Source organism: Crassostrea angulata, chromosome 10, assembly GCF_025612915.1.
Source record: "Crassostrea angulata isolate pt1a10 chromosome 10, ASM2561291v2, whole genome shotgun sequence".
Taxonomy (NCBI): domain Eukaryota; kingdom Metazoa; phylum Mollusca; class Bivalvia; order Ostreida; family Ostreidae; genus Magallana; species Magallana angulata.
The window spans coordinates 1,003,582-1,023,946 of record NC_069120.1 but is presented as its reverse complement, the minus strand read 5'-3'; the positions used below and the strand labels follow the sequence as shown (position 1 = coordinate 1,023,946).

General features: G+C 33.8%; 1 protein-coding gene and 1 long non-coding RNA gene across 2 annotated transcripts; one reads left to right on the top strand and one right to left on the bottom strand.

Moving 5' to 3' along the window:
• Nucleotides 1-10,509: 10,509 nt before the first annotated feature.
• LOC128164554 (tripartite motif-containing protein 3-like) lies at nt 10,510-13,083 on the bottom strand. Its single transcript, XM_052828469.1, has 2 exons — nt 13,033-13,083; nt 10,510-12,685 (listed from the first exon to the last, which is right to left on the bottom strand). Exon 2 carries the CDS (start codon nt 12,645-12,647, stop codon nt 10,971-10,973), a length of 1,677 nt encoding a protein of 558 aa, XP_052684429.1. The 5' UTR covers nt 12,648-12,685; nt 13,033-13,083; the 3' UTR covers nt 10,510-10,970.
• Nucleotides 13,084-15,134: 2,051 nt separating this feature from the next.
• LOC128164568 (uncharacterized) lies at nt 15,135-19,117 on the top strand. Its single transcript, XR_008240968.1, has 3 exons — nt 15,135-15,253; nt 17,740-17,855; nt 18,998-19,117. It is a non-coding gene; the product is annotated as an uncharacterized LOC128164568 (long non-coding RNA).
• Nucleotides 19,118-20,365: the final 1,248 nt, after the last annotated feature.

The window sequence follows — 20,365 nt, the reverse complement described above, 5'->3', positions numbered from 1 at the left end:
TAATATCCTTCAGTTTAACAATACTGATAAGCTCACATTGTTTGAGAAAAAAAGTTCGTTTAATTGACAATATTTGGTCTATAAAGATAAACATTTTGATATATATATTTTTTCGTTCGTTTTTCAACACGGTGCAACACAAAATAAAGTGGTGGACACTAAGCACACCTCAGGTAATAACACACCTGTAATTAGTGATATGACGGCCACAATGTACAATGTTTACCATGTGGCGGACACTGAACATATCTCAGGTAATAACACACCTGGAATAAGTGATCTCATAGCCACGATGTACAATGGTTACCATGTGGTGGATGATTCTGGTTCATAACATACCTGTAGTTTATATCCAAACTGTCACCTTGTACGTAGGTTACCATGTGGTGGTCAATAAACATACCACATGTAATAACACACCTGTTATTAGTAGTAATTGAAGGTACTTTTCTGAGAAAGTGAATATACAATATAGAAAATCAAAAGATATAAAAACTGAAAATGTCCACATTTTTACCATTAGTTGTTTTTTTTTTTGGAGGAAATTCAAAACAATTTTGATGTTTACATTGAATCAAAGGGCAGACTGATTATCTACTGTTTGTCAGTATATATTCAGAATATTCATTTGGTCACACATATATCGAGAATTTTTTTATTTACATTGCTTGACCCATATCTCACCAATATCTCTAGATACACGTTTTTGACAGTCATAAAGGTCATGGTTTAATATCACTTAGGGCAAATATCTCCAGGGTTGCTAATAAAGCCTTGTCAATTGGTTGTAGAAAGGGAACTTATTTAAGATTTACAAACATATCTTGTTTATTTTTTCATCAACTTTAACCTCTTTTTTTCTACAGATGGAAAGATGGATGTAGTACAACACTATGACAGAAATGTTTCCCTTGGTTACGGTGCTGATTGGTGTCATAGCAACGTCTACAACAGCCTCGTAGCAACGTGATCATTTTATAATTATTCCTTGCAATTATGGAATTTTACAATGAAAACTTGGATGTTGGATAAATAAAAGTAATTTTGGAAAAAAGTTTATTCTTTTCTTTTGGTTGTTATTTTTTTTCAATTTTGCAATGTTAAAAAGATCACAGTTCCAATTTTGTTTGTTCCAAAGAAATTTTTCGTGAGGATAACTCCGTGGGTCCAATACATATTATATAACTTTATGTAAAGTTATGGAAATTTTTAATGATATTGATATAGTATGTTTTAGGGTTTTCTTTTTAAAAGATTTGGCTGAATTCACAATTGTATTACGTGTGTAATGTTGCATTAAAGGCATCTTTGTATTGCTAATAAAATATTAGGAACGCCCACTTAAATAATCTGACCAAAGAAACATTTAAATGTTATATTTACATTCCCCAGTGTCTTGTCTGTAATAGCAATAAAAATTAAATTTGTAATGTATAGTTCAATAATTTCATCAATGACGCAAATGACGTACTGTTGGGGCGCAAGCTTGGGTTTACATGCTGGTATATGAGATAAAAATAACGTAAAAATGTCACTGATACATGTATATATAGGATATCTCATGATTTGCGATTGTATATGATTTTTATCCAACGAGTTGTGTGTTTTGTATCCCCGAGCCAAGCATGAGAGATCACATGTTTTACTAAGTAATTTATTAATCCCAATTTTTTCGGTAAAAAGTCTAATTGTGAGCCGCACAACACATTATCTACAAGACGTAACAACTTTACGCATGGAAAAAAGTTTAACAAACAAACATTTCATTTTCGAACATTTTTTATGAATTCATGAAAAATAATTGAAACGACATTAAATGCTTCACATTTATAACTCAACACTTTTCAACTGAATATTATTATTTAGTTTTTTATTATACGTCAATCAACCCAATCAACCGTCTAAACCTACGCAATGTTTAATTATGACGTCACGTCGCGTAAGAACACGCAGTGTAATATCAAAAATTAATCTCATGAGTGATATCCACCGTATATTGAGAAAAAACATTTGATAAAATATTTAATCGTACAATTGCTTGAAGTAAAAAGGAATCATTTCTGAGTACTAATATCGAGAGGCATTACGACCAAAATGATAACCTCATAATACTCAAAGAATGATTTCTGTTCCTTGGATATACATAAACTAACCATTACAAGTATGAAATAAGACCACATTTAACAATGTTAACTGGTTCTCCTTATCTAAGTCATCTTTGAAGTAAGCTTCAGACACATTTCCTGGGACTCGTAAAACTATCGTTTTCCGTCCTCAGATTATGGTTGTAGGGGTAACCAGGGATGATGCTTCATTTCCAGACTGTATCTATACCTTGACAAATTTTGGCCAGGAGAGCTACCGAACGCTGAGTACAGGAAGGGCACACCCAGGGGTATCCATTGTCAGCTTTGGCCAAGGTGTCTAGAAATGTCGGCAGTTATTTTACCCTAAATTTGTTCTCATTTTACACATATGAGAGGAAATTTGGCCGTTAATCCTACATCATTATGTTGAGCATCCGACGATAATTTTGGTAGACTGATTGATTTATCTAGGCATAGGATGTGTAATGGAAGTGCATTAAATTACATAAGTGATGAAAGTCAATTAAATAATCGTGTATCCTTGACTTTTATTACGGTCTTTGTCAAACAAACTACAGAAAAATGCACGTGTTTTGAGAAGGATTGCTTTTTGAACGGGTCATGTTCAATGTCCTCACTCCCCTACTATTGTCCCCTTTGTATCTAAATTTATTGACATGTGGATGAAGATCTTGTAAACAATACTCATCGGACATTGATATCTATAGAGGTCTTTAACAGTTTACACATGAAAAATCAAACTCTGTATTATTTAACAGTCTGTAATACAAGACAGTGAAATGACTTTTCCTCGAGCCTAGATTGTTGTCGATCCCTTTTCTTTGGTGGCATAGTTCTGCTCCTACATGCAATATAAATTATGTCAACATGCAAGATAATTATGTTGACATAATTTAATTTATCTTGCATGTAGGGGTCAGAAATATGCCACCATATATTTCATATGGGACGAACAGTAAGATTTATCCAGGACACAGGTCAAAGTCACGCTCAGAATATCCGTAAAATGTTCTTCGAATATTTCATTTTGAATAACTTGGGACGATTTTTTCTTCAAATCATTAATGATAAGAGGGCTATTGTTTATTAAAAAAAATTAAAATGTTACAATGTATAACAGACTCTAATTATTATCTTAAGACAGCTATTGTTTTATTAGAATTAAATATGATGTGTTCCTGGCTGTTTTAAAATATATCTTGTTTTTAACTTTGTGTTCCACAGGAGGCGAGAAAATTGTGTTCATCAACTACAATATGTTAATTTATTCAAAAACAAACAAATGTATTTAAATGGACCTTTAACAACGAACAAAAAAACCCTTTTATTTCATTTATAATACACAGGAAAATTGTTTTCAAAAACCAGATCGACAAGAAAGTGTTTTTTGGATTAAAACTAGATTTATTTCAGATATAGAGGAGGAAATATTCAGAGGATCCAGCAATGAAAAAATAAGGATGGGAGGGGGGGGGGGGGTTGTCGTTGTGATTTTATGGTGAAATTATATAATGAAACTTTCTAGAGGAATTGACATAAAATAAAAAGTAGAAAATGTAAACTTTGGAAATTTTGAAAACAAAAATATTATCTCCTTGTGATTAATTTTCCTAATCTTTTAATGAATGAATTCATTGTATTAATCTACGTTTGCAACACTCGAAATAAATTGCAAGTTTGATGCATTAATTTTTGATATCTTGAGATGACCCAATTTAAAAACCAGATGGTGGAATTTTGTAGCTTTCTATTGTGCAAAAAATAAACATAATCAAAAAGAATGAATAATCGATCATTAAAACCCCACCCCCGGATTAGGATCGTGAGCATAGGAGGAAACGGTGATTTTTGTTTTTTTTCTTTTTTTTTCTTTTTTGTCTTGTCAAGATTTCGGATAAGTCTAACCGCCCCTCCCCCCTACTTTCAATTTGCTTTCGACGTCTATGTATTGTAGCATTTTTAGCCGGGCTCTGCTGAAAGCAGAGACCTAGGCAGGCAAATCGCCAATGTTACTATAAATAGCACAACTTAAATAGTAAACAAAAAAACGAACAGCGTCAAAGTAAACGCTTCCGCTATACCAAATAGTTACACAAAGAGCCACGTTTTGTCAAAAGTGTTTTTTTGTTGTTTTTTTTTAATTTGAAGAGAATTGTCTATCTTTTTTAGTTTTCTTATTAATTACGTGTTTTAAAAACAAGACTATGCATTTTGAACACATACAATGCGCATGAATTTCCATGAATTACTTTGCTGCGCTTTGAAGAAATGGGGATTGAATTTATAACGCTTGTTGCAAAATTCAAGGCAGCAACTGTTGATTTTTTTCTTCTAGACAGACATATCCATAAAGACACATCAAAAGAGCCCGGCTTTCAGTACTTCAGTACTTTGATTTGATTTGAAGTGCAGAAAATTGCAACTTCCTATACATGTATATCCCTTTTAGTAAATGTACCCATATTTTAAGAAGACCCCTAAATAAAAACAGATGGTAAATTTTCCTGGATATTTGCAGGTACACTTGGGTTGATGTATATTGCACAATGATAAATTCTGAAGTTTTGGTGTTGTAGTTTTTACGCAAAAAAAATCCAAGTCGGCCTGCTTTTTTAGATGTTTCATATTTATTTATGTTACATGATAACGGTTTATTTGATAAATCGATAGGTTTCAGTTCTTCATAAAAATAAATCACCAATATACTTTTATAATGATCGTTTTAAATAACCACTAGGAATCAGAAAAACATTTATAAAATAAACATTTATAAAATGAACTTTTATAAAATAAACTTTTATGAAATAAACTTTTATAAAATAAACAACTGTGGAGAAGACCTTAGCCAAGTGTCACCACATATTGCAAGAACTTATGTGTATTAAAATACTGAGATTTGTTATCTATTATTATGTGAATTACGAGCATTTTAATCTTTATCATTGAAACCTATTAATGAATGTCATTAATATGCTGTGCCTCTCGTAGAAATTTAGCGTCACAGAAAAACGGTCGGAATCGAGATACAACTTTTTAAAAAGTAAAACAGACGATATTATGGATGTGAAGATCTATTGTTTTGAAACCCATTTCTGTCAATTCTGTGGTAAATAGGCTTTAAATGCCAAATATATTCTTACTGAATACAGTACATAAACTAAATGCAGTTTCACTATAGAGGATTTATGTTCTAAGTTTTGTAACATTTTCCAATTTTTTCTCAAAAAATTGGTAAAAAAAATCTTTAAATTATAACACGAATAAATTAAATAATGCAAAAATTAAAAAAAAAATATTCATATGCTCCGAATATTTCAATAGGCTATTTGTTCATAATGTGTGACAGGGATGTGAAAACTACTCACCATGTTTATTATGAATAAAAAAATTCAATGACAATTATAACATTTTAACATGACTGAAGAAATTTTGTAAGTCTGAAATTCTTTATTCTTCTAGAGGATATCATTTCTACAAGAAATCTTCAGATACATTGAGTACAGGGACAAGTGCCAACCTACCAAGTTTCAAACAAAACAGATCAGGTAAACCTTTGTGTAGGTATCAGGAACATGGACAACTGTGTATATTAATTTATATAGATTTATAACTGTTTAAACAAGTTTGATCAATAATATTCTCAAGAATGTACCTCACCTTTTGAGCATCCATCAATGCAATGGAAATGCTTCAATTGTTATTAATAGTTTACTTAATTTTAATCTGTATAAATTGTAAAATAAATGAATTTTACAGTATAATAAGGAGATAAACTATATATAAATACAACACAAACAGGCTAGTTATCATACATGTACAAAAATGTATTAAACCCTAACAATGTATTAAAACAAGAGTGAATATTGTAGGCCCGGGTGAGAACTTTCGATACGCCGCTGCATTTCGACAGTTTCCTGTGAGGGGCAGAGAGAAGTTATAATTCTAACCAACGTGACCATGTGGAGGTTTGTATTTCTACAAAATCAGAATAATTATCATTATAAAAAGCATTATAAGTAACCTTTCTTATTAGGTCACCTGAGTGACTTGGGTGACCTACATGTATTGCGATGCGTTTTCGTTCATTGTCGTGCAGTCGTCCTTCGTGCATTAGTACTCATTAATTTTAAACATTTTCAGGATTTTTTTAGCCTGCTAGCTAGGATTATCATGATTTTATTTATTGTGTTAATGTGTCATATATTTTGGGTAAAAACTGTAAAAATATATTCAATTTTTAAAAATTCCCTATACCGTCAAGAAAATTGTAAAATTTTTGGCCTCTGGGTCAGGGTTTTTGTGTTAGGATGGGACTTTAGTGTTCATATACTAAATATGGATTCTTTGAGGAATTCCCTCTCTACTACTGAAGTGTTAGCAGTCAAACTATGTAGATGATAAAGATGGAGAGGAAGGTCTGTACCAAAATTTGTAATATGTAAATCATAGAGCAATTCATTGAAATTATACATCATATATACTACCGGGCGTCTTGCAGAAAAACTAAGTACTTGCTATTGATGATGACTTTACTGAGTCCATGTCGCTGGTGTGGTGTGGGATGAGAATTTTTTTTGGGGGGGAGGGGGGTTGGGGGTTGACTGGTCATCTAAGTGCAGTATGAGGATCAACCAGAAGTGCAAAATGCAAAAATGAATGACCCTTTGATCAAAGGTTTTAGTGTGTACAGGTGGGAGGACACAAAAAAACTGAGTAGGTGGTTTAGATGAGATAAAGATATTTGACCTTAATAGTAAAATTTATAACCTTTGGTTGAGTGGTTCTGTTTCTTTCTTTCTTAAATACATATATATATTTAAATAATTTATGATTTACATGCTGGAAATAAAAGAACATTAACCTGCCTCATGACAAAATAAATCAACTTAATCATGTTGGTCATAATTCTCCCTTCTCCAGCCATTGAATAAAATTAAATATTTGGAAAATTTTAGAATATCAAATCTATTATCTTCTTAAGATCAATTCTATGTAAGAATCAATGATTTATAAAAGGGTCTGGCCACGCATAGTCACCAATTTTCCTAATATTTCATACATAGACACACCTAGATGTAAAACGCAAAAAAACACTAAATGTTGGTTGCTGGGGTAACCGTTGCCATGGTAATCGAGGCTAAAGATGGGAAAATAGCAAATCTTACCTACTTTGAAGCCATATTTGAAGGTTTTGCCCACTTATGTAAAGTATCAAACACACAAAACAGCCTTTTTCCTATTTTCAAGTCTTTAATTATATAAAAAAATTGATGGAGAAACCAATTCTTTTAAAATGTTACCATGGAAACCGTTACGAATTTTTAAAATCAGTTTTCTGCAGTTTTTTAATAAGCCGAAATAGGAAACTGTTAAATCTTTACATCCATATCAATGTCCATGCAATATATATTTTATCATGAAAATTGACATCCGTTGCTATGGCAACAAGGCCAAAATTTAAGAAAAACTGAGAAATTAAAGATGATTTTGATATGCTTTCACTCCTGATTTCAGAATTTATTTGCAATTGTTTTTGTTTGAACTTGTAAAAATAGATCTAAATTTTCATTATACACCACAAAAAGCTTTGTTATGCAACAGAGAAGTATTGTTGCTATGGAAAATTAATTTACGTTAAAAATCACACAGAAATTCTTACTTTTTAAAAAGTCCATAGCAACGGCAGTTATTTTTAGAAAATTTCAAATTTTTTTCAAGTGTCATTAAAGTTAAGGACATCCTTTATTTTTTCTCACCATTTGATTTTATACATTTATTCATTATACGTGAATAATATCCATTTAAAGATGCCTAAAAATATTATAATTTTCCTTATTTTTAAGCTTGTTACCATAGCAACGGTTCTCAATTTTTATATTTAAATTTTTAATTGCACAATCATAATAGTGTTTACCAAAAAATCCAAGATTTGCACTTTTTATTCAAATTAGACGAAGAAAACAGATTTTGAAATTTCTGTTTAGTAACCATGGAAACGCTCTAAAAATATGCGTTTCTCCATGATTTTTTTTCTTTCTTTTGAAAAATGACAACTATTTTTAATAATATATACTACCCTGGAAACCCCAAGTTCTGCACATTACTCACAATATCTTCTCAAATAAGCATTAAAATGCCATTTTTACATCTTTACCCTCGGTTACCATGGCAACGGGACCACATAGCAACAAACAAATGGTGTTAGGCTTTTTTACTCACCAAAGTCTATCAAATTGTCAAGTATGAGGAAAATCCGTGACTATGCGTGGCCACCGAATTTTGATTCTTACATAGAATTGATCTTAATAACTAAAACTAAGCTGCCATTCTGTGAATCCTGTACTGGATTTTATCTCATACTCAGGTGGACTTTAGGGCCATTGGGCCTCTTGTTTGTTGTGAGATAAATCTAATGTCTTCCTAATTCTTACTTCTGAAGTGCCATAGAGGCGTTATATGGTTTTAAAGTAACATATTTCATATGCAGGTATTGCTGTGACAGTCTAAGTGTCTACAACATTATACATGTAATTGGAAGGACATGTGTGTATTATATAGATTTATTACTGTTTGAACAAGTTTGATCAATAATATTCTTAAGAATGTACTTTTCCTTTAAAGCATTCATCAATGCCATGGAAATGCTTCAATTGTTATTAATTGACACTTTTATTTAATTTTTATCTGTAGAAATTGTAAAATAAATGAATTTTACAGTATAATAAGGAGATAAACTATATACAAATACAACACAAACAGGCTAGTTATCTTATATGTACAAAACTGTATTAAACCTTAACAATGTATTAAAACAAGAGTGAATATTGTAGGCCCGGGTGAGAACTTTCGACACGCTGCACCTGGATGGTTTCCTGTGAGGGGCAGAGAGAAGTTATAATTCTAACCAACATGACCATGTGGAGGTTCGTACTTGTACAAAATCAGAATAATTATCATTGTAAAAAGCATTATAAGTAACCTCCCTTATTAGGTCACCTGAGTGACTTGGGTGACCTACATGTATTGCGATGCGTTTTCGTTCATTGTCGTGCAGTCGTCCTTGGTGCATTAGTACTCATTAATTTTAAAACATTTTCAGGGTTTTTTTAGCCTGCTAGCTAGGATTACCTATCCTGACTATATTTAATGTGTTAATGTGTCATATAATTTGGGTAAAAACTGTAAAAATAAATTCAATTTTGAAAAATTCCCTATGTTGTCGAACATTAAGCAGGGTACATGGTTATGATATGCATGGATGCCAACAAGAAAATTGTAAATTTTTGGCTGCTGGGTCCGGGGTTGTGTTAAGTTTGGTTTTTAGCGTCCATATACTAAATATGGATTCTTTGAGGAATTTCCTCTCTACTACTGAAGTATTAGCAGTCAAATTATGTACGTAATACAGATGGAGAAGGAAGTCTGTACCAAAATTGTAAAAATTTATACCCTCTCAATCAGTGGTTCTGGTGTTATGGTGGGACTCTTTTTGTAATATAGTAAACATATAGCAAATCATTGAAATTTTATATCATACTACCTAGCATCTTGCAGAAAACTAAGTTCTTGATTTTGTTGATGACTTTACTGAGTTAATGTCGCTGGTGTTGTGTGGGATAAAAATATTTTTTTATTTTTTTTTGTGGGGGGGGGGGTGACTGGTCATCTAAGTGCAGTATGAGGATCAACCAGAAGTGTAAAATGCATGACCCTTCGATTAAAGATCCGTGGGGGGGGGAACAAAAAACTGAGCAGGTGGTTTAGATGAGATAAAAATATTTGACCTTAATAATAAAATTTATAACCTTTAGTTGAGTGGTTCTGTTTCTTTCTTTTTTAAACACATATATATATATTTAAATAATTTATGATTTACATGCTGGAAATGAAAAAACATTAACCTGCCTCATGACAAAATAAGTCAAAATACTCATGTTGGTCATAATTCTCCCTTCTCCAGCCATTGAATAAAATCAAAAGATTTTGAAAATTTTAGAATACCAAATCCATTATCTTCTTAATCATTTGTAATCCCATAAATCATGTAATCTTGCTCCTAAGCAAAATACTATTTAATAACTAAAAGAAAGCTGCGATTCTGTGAATCCTCTAGTGGATTTCATCTCATATTCAGGTGGACTTTAGGGCCCTTGGGCCTCTTGTTTGTTGTGGTATATATATAATGTCTTCCTAATTCTTACTTCTGAAGTGCCATAGAGGTGTTATATGCTTTTTAATTAATATATTTCATATGCAGGTATTGCTGTGACGGTCTAAGTGTCTACAACATTATAGATGTAACCAGAAGGACTACATTTGTGTATTTGCAGATGAAATACAAGTAAGTAATCAGGTAATTAAATTCATCAAGACTCAATCAAAGAAACGGCAGTAACAGGTGATTCAATAATTTATTAAAACAAAGTTTGCATAGTAAGAAATATAGATATACATTGAGTTATTATTTTAAACAAAAAAAATCAGCATAATTCACAATCATAATTAATTTGTATGTAATATCTTTAACAGTCTGTTTACTATATACAGTAGTATATTCATTTGCTTACATGCATCAGTATACAATGAAGTATAAAGTATCATGATTATAGAGATTGTTCACCTGTAATATAAACAGCCATGTTGTTTACATGTACATTTTCTGTTATTTATACACACACTTTGTTTACATATAATATATACACATGTTTTGTTTGTAAATAATACATATACTGTGTTTATATATAGTTCATATCAATGAAACATACCCACAGCTTACATATTTGTTGGTAATACACACAGTTTGTTTATATATGTAGATATACACACAGTTTGTTTATATATGTAGGTATACACACAGTATGTTTACATGTAATACTGGATTTTCTTCACTTTACCTGTGTCACAATCACCCACAAAGAGGTTGTCTCTGGTGTCCACACATAAACCCCATGGACCCTGTAAATGACAGTTGTCAATGTAGCGGAGGAACTGTCCGTCCTGATCCAGGATGTGGATACGGCGGTTGTCACTGTCTGCTGTCAGGATCCGACCCTGGCTGTCTGTTGTGATGCCGTGTGGATCAAATGATCCCTCGGTAGTAGAGGGAGGACCAGTGTAGGTAAACCGGAGTTTCCCGGCCTGATTGACCACCACTACTGCACGGGCTCCACGGTCTGACACACAGATATCTAGGTTCCTGTTCTCACTGATGTATTTACTGTACACACCAGATGAATAGAGAGGTTGTCCTATGTCATCGTACTGAATACTTTGTTTCTCTGTGGAGCCAGAGTAACACACAACTTTTGTTTGTTTATAATCATCACTGTTCATGACAACCAGGAGGTCACCAGAGGAGGTACTACAGACACCGTCAGGTCTCCAACCCTGTAATCTGATCATTGACTGTATCTGTGTATTCTTCACTATGTTCACAGTTCTATCTTTGTAATCAGTATAAACTAGATCCCCACTCCTTGTCACTGCTATGTCCAGTGGACCGTTCCCTGACTTGGTTTGGACTGACTTCACTAGTTTTCCCTCTAGGTTGTACAGTCTCATCTTGTTGTCCAGACCACGCGTCCATAGTTCTTCATCCCTCAGACAGGACACATTGTATAATCTATTAGAGCGTCCATACTCGGTGTTTATCTGTGTGATGATCCGTGGTACATCAATGAGCGGTCTGTCTGGGGGAGAGGACTCAGCACCGGGGGAATCCATGGTGTAGACTTGTTCTTCTGTTTTGATAGATGACGCTGACAGAGAACCAAACTGTTGATAAAGCTGTTCTTTGTTGATCTTCTGAGGGGTAAAACTTGGTAAGGACACTGTGAGTTTAGGAGGCAATCTTCTGAATTCAGCAATCCTGGATGTGTAGGCAGAGACACGGCTGACATCATTGGAGTCCACTAACTTCTTCAGTTCAGTAATGGTCTGTGTGATTTCAGAAATGGTGCGTGTGATTTCATCTTCCTGTTTGTTGAGGATGGCCAGGTGTTTGGTGTCCATTTCATTCAGATCAGATTTCAGTTTGTGGATCATGGTGTCTATTTCTCTGTGCAAGGCTTCTCCATGTTTGTCTATTGCTGTTGTCAATTTCTGGCTGTTTTTATTTAGAGCAGCTTTCTGAACTGGGATATTAGAGGCAATCTGTTGATATTTAGGAGAAATGGATTTCTCTAACTCTTGCATTTCTCTCTGTAAAAGTTCTTTTTTGCTTTCAATATGTTTAACAATGTCAACTGGTTTATGTCCTAAATGTTCTCCAGAAATACAGAGTGTGCAAATAGGAATGTCACATTGTTCACAGTGAAGTTCACATTGTTTTGTGGAATGTTTAGGACACTTTGGGTAATTTGGAGTAGATCCCCTCTTTTTAAATGGCACCACTTTGTGTTCTTTGGAATCATCCAAGAGATGTTCCCCCACACATGCTTTACACAGATGTATGTGACAAATGTCACAATACAAAGGGGGGCCCGGGGTCTCACAGAGACGACACCGTAACACATCCTGGGCCCAAGTCCTAGGGTACATGGTCAGGCACACGATGTAAATTACTGGAGTACTAGATCCTGAAATCAAATATCTATGATTATTTATCTCTTAAAACCCCCAATGCTTTAGTGCTTATAAGAAATTAAATGTTTGTTATTATGACTACATACCTATTCTGTTATAAAGTAAACCACCTGTGTGTATCATTCATATTTATCTTTAGTATACATGTATATATACTGTACTTTGACCTTTTCCTGTCCTTGCATGTTTTTTACAGTGTAATTGTTAAAATTGATATCATAATTATAATATAAATATCAAAACACTTTCTTGGTCTGATGAATAAAAAGATATTTTCACTATTTTTTATCCATTCAAAGTAGAATATATCTGTTATTCCGATAGGTACAAACTGATTTACCTTAAACGTCTATCATGGCGGCTCCAGGTATTTACTCTTCCTGGTCTGGTTACCTGCCTAAAGTCACGTGATAGATTTAAATGTCAGGGACAGACTAAATGGATGACCTATTTCTTTTATTCCCCCCTCTGTCTGTCCTGTGTTGGGGATCATGTGGAAACTGTTATTGAAACATTGTAGAAGTCTCTGAGTATGTCAGCCACATGATTATTTGTGATATATTAAAAGAATTTTCTGCCAACAAGTGAAAATTGAATTTAGAACGTTAACATGTGTAGAAGGCTGAAAGATAATTAAAACCATATACAATTTATTTATATCAAAAGTAGAGTCCATATACCTGATTGATGTCATAGTTGAGGTATGAAATGATTTAGTTCCACAAAATTGGTGTTTTGGCATGAAAAATTGGGTACTTCCCGTATTTAATTGGTTGGGGGGGGGGGCATGAAGGGTGTGTTTGCTTCAATACCATTATTTATTGTGAAGTGTAACAAAATAAAAAATAATGATGCGTGGGCTTGAGTACATGAGGCTGAAACAACCTTGCACTCTATTCTCGGGGAAGCCAAAAGTACATTCATAAAAAATTAAAAAGAATATCATAGGGGACAAGTGGTCTTTATGTTGGAGTCAAGTTCGTCTTGACCGGTGGGTGTTGTCCTGAATTGGGGGCAGGTTGTCTATTAATTGGTGTCTCTGTGGCGACATGTTTTGGGGAGAGTTGTTCTGACCTTCATATCAACCACCAAAGACAGGACTTTACTAGATATAGTTCTCTCTCTCTCTCTCTCTCTCTCTCTCTCTCTCTCTCTCTCTCTCTCTCTCTCTCTGTTATCCATTATTAGGGTCTCGATATACAGGTACCTTATAGTCATGAGTCTATTATTCCTTCTATCCATCATTCCATCCATCTGGATGTCCGATATCACTAGTACAGAGCATATAGTTTCTTTTCTCTTGGCCCTACCTGGGTCATACTTCACCCACATAGTGTTTTTGGGTAAAGGATGCGCAGTGACTTTGAACAAAGTATGATGGTCACAGCGGTCATAGCAAACCTCTGTGTAAAGGCCCTGTCTTCAGACTTGGCCATCATAATATAGTTTCTCCTTTCCCCTAAGTCTGACCTGAGTCCGTGCGCTGTTGTTAAGTCAAATCATTCTCCATTGCATGAAGGCGCATAAGGCCGGTGCTTATCCACAGCTTCCGTGGTGCTAAGCGGATGTGAGTCATTGACTCCCCCTGAATGGGTCACCAGTCCATTGCAAGTAAACTCCTAGTGTAAGCTCAGGTACTCAATTTCAGCTGGGTGGACTTAGAAAATGTAGAGAAAGTATTCCTTGACTATAATTCGCACAACACATAACATCATGAGACCACAGAGGGATTTGAATCTGTGACCTTTTGGTCACTGGTCTAACGCCTGTGACCACTGAGCCACTTGCTCCACCCGTGCATTGTAGAGGAAGTTTAAATCAATCACAGAATAAACAAAGCATAGTTCACTTCAAAGTTATAGAATAAACCCCAATTTAACAATGTAATCCTTACTTTCAATAAATGTGTCATTTCATAGGCCAATCACTGCTTGATGATGCATTTGTAGGCTGTGGGTTTAAACATATTGTGTACAGTCATATGCAGACAAATTAGATTATTAATGGTGATACGGTTTTGTCAGTGTCTATATTAACTAAAATTTCTACAAAAAAGTAAGTTTTTTGGTTAATATGTATAGTTTGCAGTCTGAACTTTTAAAATTATTTTGTTCCCTTTCCTTCAGTCACATAAAAATGCATTTGTTCTTGAAAAAGAAAATATAATATTTAATGCAGCTCAAAGGAATTAAATTAAAATCAGATTCATAAAAAATAATATAATAGGTCTATACTTTCTGGTATGATAATTTGAATATTGGTATTACTGTGATCAATTAGAAAATAAAATGATAATTTAATGTTATTCTCTTTCATTGCCAAAATTGAATTATGATGACTTATGATTATCTCCCTTGAGAAAATTCATTTTTCCCGCCATAACATCGTGAAATATTTTTTTCCGGGTTAGCAGCGCCACCAACAGGAAGTTTTGGTAAAGTTCACAAAACAGCATGATGCTATGGACTTATATTTAGTGTAGAAGACATTAACTATGGAAGAATGATGCATTAGTTTCCGCCATATCATTTCAGCACGGCATTGATTGCATTGGTCGAATCGTAAGTAGAGCATTAAAAGATGTTGCCCCTTGTTACACAGCTGTTATAAGAGAAGAGACGAAATGTTCGGTTGTTGCGGCCTGTTGGTTAGCAATTCTCAGTTGTTGGTTGTTTTTGCTATTTACTTAATGTCTGTGATGCGAATACACGCATATTAAATTGACTGGAGTACGATTATCTCGTTGTGAAAATCTCTCTCTCTCTCTCTCTCTCTCTCTCTCTCTCTCTCTCTCTCTCAACTAATGCTTTGGTAAGCAATGGAATGATATTGGACATTTTAAACTATACCTTTCACTTGTCTGCATCAAGAGAGAAATCAGAGAGTGTAATTCCTTTCATTTTGATGTCATTGTCAGAATGGGATGACTTGAAGATTGTCATTACAAGCTAATAGACAAACTTGTTGAATTTGACCTTAAGGGCTGTTACCTATATAATAAATAGTTTTACTGATCATTTACATTGTTTGAGTTGCTTTAATTTATTCAAACATGCAAATATTCTTGTCCCCATTAAACAATTTAAAATTTAGGTCATGTTGATAATACTTACCAATTGTTGACATATCTATGTCAGCTATACTGTATTGAATTTCATGGAAGAGAAAACTACACTGTACAAAATTATGTGTGTTATTGATTTACATTGGCACTGAGCAATGATTTTTTTTTGCAGGGGGGGGGGCTGTCTTTACAAAACTTGTTGTAGTCAAATAATGCATTTGTTCCTAAGTTAACTTTCATGATTTTGTGGTGGGTAGTTAGTCGCTGATACCAGTGTTGTATGATATGATGTACTGTGATGTAACAATATACAGAGGAAGTAGTATTCTACTTACTGATAAACAAGACAATGATACCAGTTCATTGAATGTCATTCTCCACCTTACAACACAGACGTTATTACACACATTAGGTCTATGGATAAGGAATAGGGAACATCTGGGAAGCAGTGATTCAGCAAACAGTTAATGTCCCAATGTTGTTAAAACAAAGGATATATACACAAGTTGTTTGTGTTTTTGTATTCCTTGTTGTGCAGAGATTTAGTAAAACATCGCTTCTCTCTTTCTTCAAAACTCCTGTCTAGATTTTTTATTTATATTGGAAGAAAGAAAAATATAGATGTGTGTATTTTGATTTCTTATCAACCAGTCAGATCAAAACATCCTCAGCATTCAAGATTAAAAACTGCCATTCAGCGGAATTCTACAAGACATTTTGTAGATTCTCAGTGTGATTGGAACTCTGTAGTGATATGATAAAAACTGTGTGTTGACTCTGCTCCCAGGTATCTGGTGTTGATTACTTACTGGAGGGGGGTAGGAGTGAGATGTTTGGGGTACCAGGATGCCGTGTGTACGGTAGGGGGAGGGATTGACTGGCGTGAGTCATGTGATCAGCTTGTTTTTGGCAGCAGTAAGATAACGGGATGACAGCAGACTGGAGTCATCCTAGATATTGTCAGGTCATCGTATCAATCCAACTCCCAGCGGAAGTGAATTCACTATATATATATAAACTCCTCTCTATCTTAAACCACCATTATCTGTTCATCTGTGAATCAGTTGAATCTGTCTTGTACCAAGAGAATTGAAATTACATACAAACATCATGTAAAAGATATAAAACCGTTAAATCAGCGGTTCATTTGTTTTATTTAAATGTTGGCCAATTAAGTCCTTAATCTAAGGAAGAGGAAGAAAGAGTTAGAAACTTAGAATTAATTAATACAGAGAAATAGCTTTATTGTAACCAAATAGCTGACATCTGTGTAAGGTAATTTAAAGTATTTAGATAAACATGTATTTTGAAATTTTTAGGACAGAGACATTAAACGTAAAATACATATCAGTGATTTTTAGAATTGAAATCCTTTGTAAAGTTGTCTCTCACACTCTGAAAGTCTCAATGAACATTAATCTAACGGAGCGACCGTGAGGTAGAAAGCGTTACAACTGAAGTATGGCCAATGATTATTATGAGGAAGTTGTTTGTGAACACTCAAACATTCTTGAGTCTAGTAAAGTATTTATCAACATACTATTTCCTTGTGCATTTCTAAATTAGAGAAAACATAAACATAGATCTATTGCCTTTAACATACCCTGGATTCCATTTGATCTAGAGGTAATATGAGAGAAAGTCTGTAAACGTGGTAAAGTGTTACATTTGTAGAGTTGGTAAAAATGTAATATATGTAGTGAAATTTTCATTGTATTGATATCAAAGTAATAAAATTCTTTATTTAAAGGAATTGTGTTAATGATGTCAAAAGTTTTTAAACCAGATGTATTTAACAGCATTGAATAAAATTTAATTATGATTTTGGAAGTGTCTTTTTAATGGCAAATATTGTTCTTGACGTGCAGTGTTTTATTTACTCTAACAAGTACTGTTAATATTTCATTGTAATGCTTTCAAATTAACGAAAATTCATCATTAAAACAAACTGTTAATTATGTTTGGTTTGTCTGTGGGTTACAGGTCAGTAAGAGTCAACCATGTTACAGCAGATTCTCCAGACGATGACCGTCGACCCTGACCTCCTGTCAGAGCTGTCGGACGAACAGAAGGCCATACTGTTTGTCAAGATACGGGAGGTGGGTGATGTACCTTAATCTGTACCACAAACAGATATACACATGCAGTGTTATATGTAAATAATACAGAAGGCCATAATGTTTGTCAAGATTTGGAAAGTGGATGATGTACCTTAATATTGTGTGTACCACATACAGTTATACACATAGAGTCATACATATACATCATACAGAAGGCCATAATGTTTGTCGAGATACGGGAGGTGGGGAGATGTACTTTAATATTGTATATACCACATTTAGTCATACATGTACATCATACAGAAGGCCATAATGTTTGTCAGGATTTGGGAGGTGGGTGATGTACCTTAATATTGTCTAAATCACATACATGTAGAGTTATTCATGTATATTATACAAAAGGCCATACTGTTTATCAAGATATTGGAGGTGTTTGATATTATATAAATAGTGTCTGTTTGGGAGGGTAACTGTTGAAATTGACACCCTGAGAAAACCATTGTCAAGCTCTGCTTCGCGTCAGTTGACAGTGGTTTCCGAGGGGTGTCAATTTCAACTGTAATCTTCCCAAACAGGCACTATTTATTTTATTATATTGAATGTCTAAATTTTAAAGAAAATTTTACTGCTTTTATATACATGAAGAAATGAAGTGAATTCTATGGGGAACCGTACGCGCATAATGTATGTGCATGTAACAATTTGTTGTGTTACCCATTGCCAAGTGTGTTGCTAACGCAATCAGATTTCAGTATTTAACATAAAAGTATAATAAACCTTAATATTGTCAGTACCACATACAGTTATACATGTATATCATACAGAAGGCCATAGTTTGTCTAAAAACAACAGGTTGGTGATGTCCCTTAAACATTTTACGTTCAATTGAAATCAATATACTGTAAATGTATTACATTTGGCTGTGTATTTCATTAAATTAGACTAATTAGTGGTTTTAGTAGAGAGCAGTTTCTGCTAAATCAGGTTCAGTTTTAAATATAATGTATGCAGATATATGAATAGATGCATTCAGAAATGCACATAATCAAATCTTTGTCATCGTGTAGAAAAGTGAATTTCTGCTAAATATCAACACTATCAATTTAAAAATGTTCGGGTGTAAAAGAATATTTTTAGGCCAATTTTGCTTGAATTAATTTAGAATTTATTTTAAAATATAGGGTCTAGGTGATGGGGATTGCAAAAACAATAAATCTATTGAGGAGATGATTGGGTTAGAGATATAGGAGAAGGCACTCAAGGAGGCTGAGAGCGAGATCGAGAAGATCAGGTGAGATACAGGAAAATCAGTAATGACATATTGAGTCCTTCTAATGGGAAAACACAAAATCTACAAATCTAAAGAAGAAATGATCAAGTTAGAGATCCAGGAAAGTTTATTTAAGGCGGCCAAGCACGATCAGTTGAGATATAGTGAGATCTGCAATAAATATAGGGTCTGGGTGATGGGGATCACAAAAACAATAAATCTATAGAGGAGATGATCGAGTTAGAGATTCAAAGGAAAAATACAAAACAGGAACAGAGCAAACATGGACCTCTTCAAAAATTAGAGCTAGGATCCGGTGCCATGAAGGAGTGAACATTTTCTGCTGAACGGTCCTGACATTGTATGACGTTTGGAGTTTAGTGTTTGATTGTGTAATTAATGCAACAAATCTTGACTCCTTAATGATTTTATGCAATTGTCAAAACGCAGCAAAAAACAATTAACCTTGGAAAATTTGAATGCCTCGTCTAGAGTCAAAAAACCTATATATTATGTCATTTGTGTAGTTTTAATTCTTTGTTAAAAATGTGTTGTTTAAGATTTCATTGATTGTTAAATGTTTATTTGAATTCTTTTAAAAGTTTATCAATAAATTCTACTATAATGCTCCAAGAAAAGCGTGTACACTTATATGAAAAGTTACTGGAATGAAACATTTGTTTTGAGTTGGTCAGAGGAATCAGAAGTTTCAGGTACTATTTGATTTTAGCCTTTATTTCAGCTTTGGCTTTCTGATATATCATTAAGCAGTGAATCAATGTCATTGCTGGAGTTAAGGATTTCAAATGTCCATATCTTCAATAAGAAGATTGTAAGTAAGGTCATAATCCTTATCCAAGTTAATTACATGAACTTTATTTATTTTACAACGATTGATAAGCAAGTTCTACAACTTATATTAATATCTCTCGTTGGCACGGATGTTAGCGCGAGGGGGTTATTGGTGTGGGAAGAAGACGGAGTACCCGGAGAGAACCCACGTGTCCAAGCGGGCGACCGCCATACCCTATCACATACAACCACTGTCGATCTCGGGTATCGAACTCAGGTCGCAGCGGTGACAAGCGAGTGCGTTGTCCACTACGCTACTTGGACACCAAGTTACATCAACATGTATTATATTCTAAGTGTTTCAATTTTTGCATTGAATCAAACTTAATCTTGAGGAGTTTCCAAGTGCATGCCTGAGACAAGGTTTTAAAAGTTTTTATTTGAAACTGAATTTTTCATAATTTCCAATTTATTTTAACACTTAATA

What these genes read in the sequence shown, in the direction of transcription:
- LOC128164554 (XM_052828469.1), bottom strand. Translation starts at nt 12,647, where the DNA reads ATGTACCCTAGGACTTGGGCCCAGGATGTGTTACGGTGTCGTCTCTGT.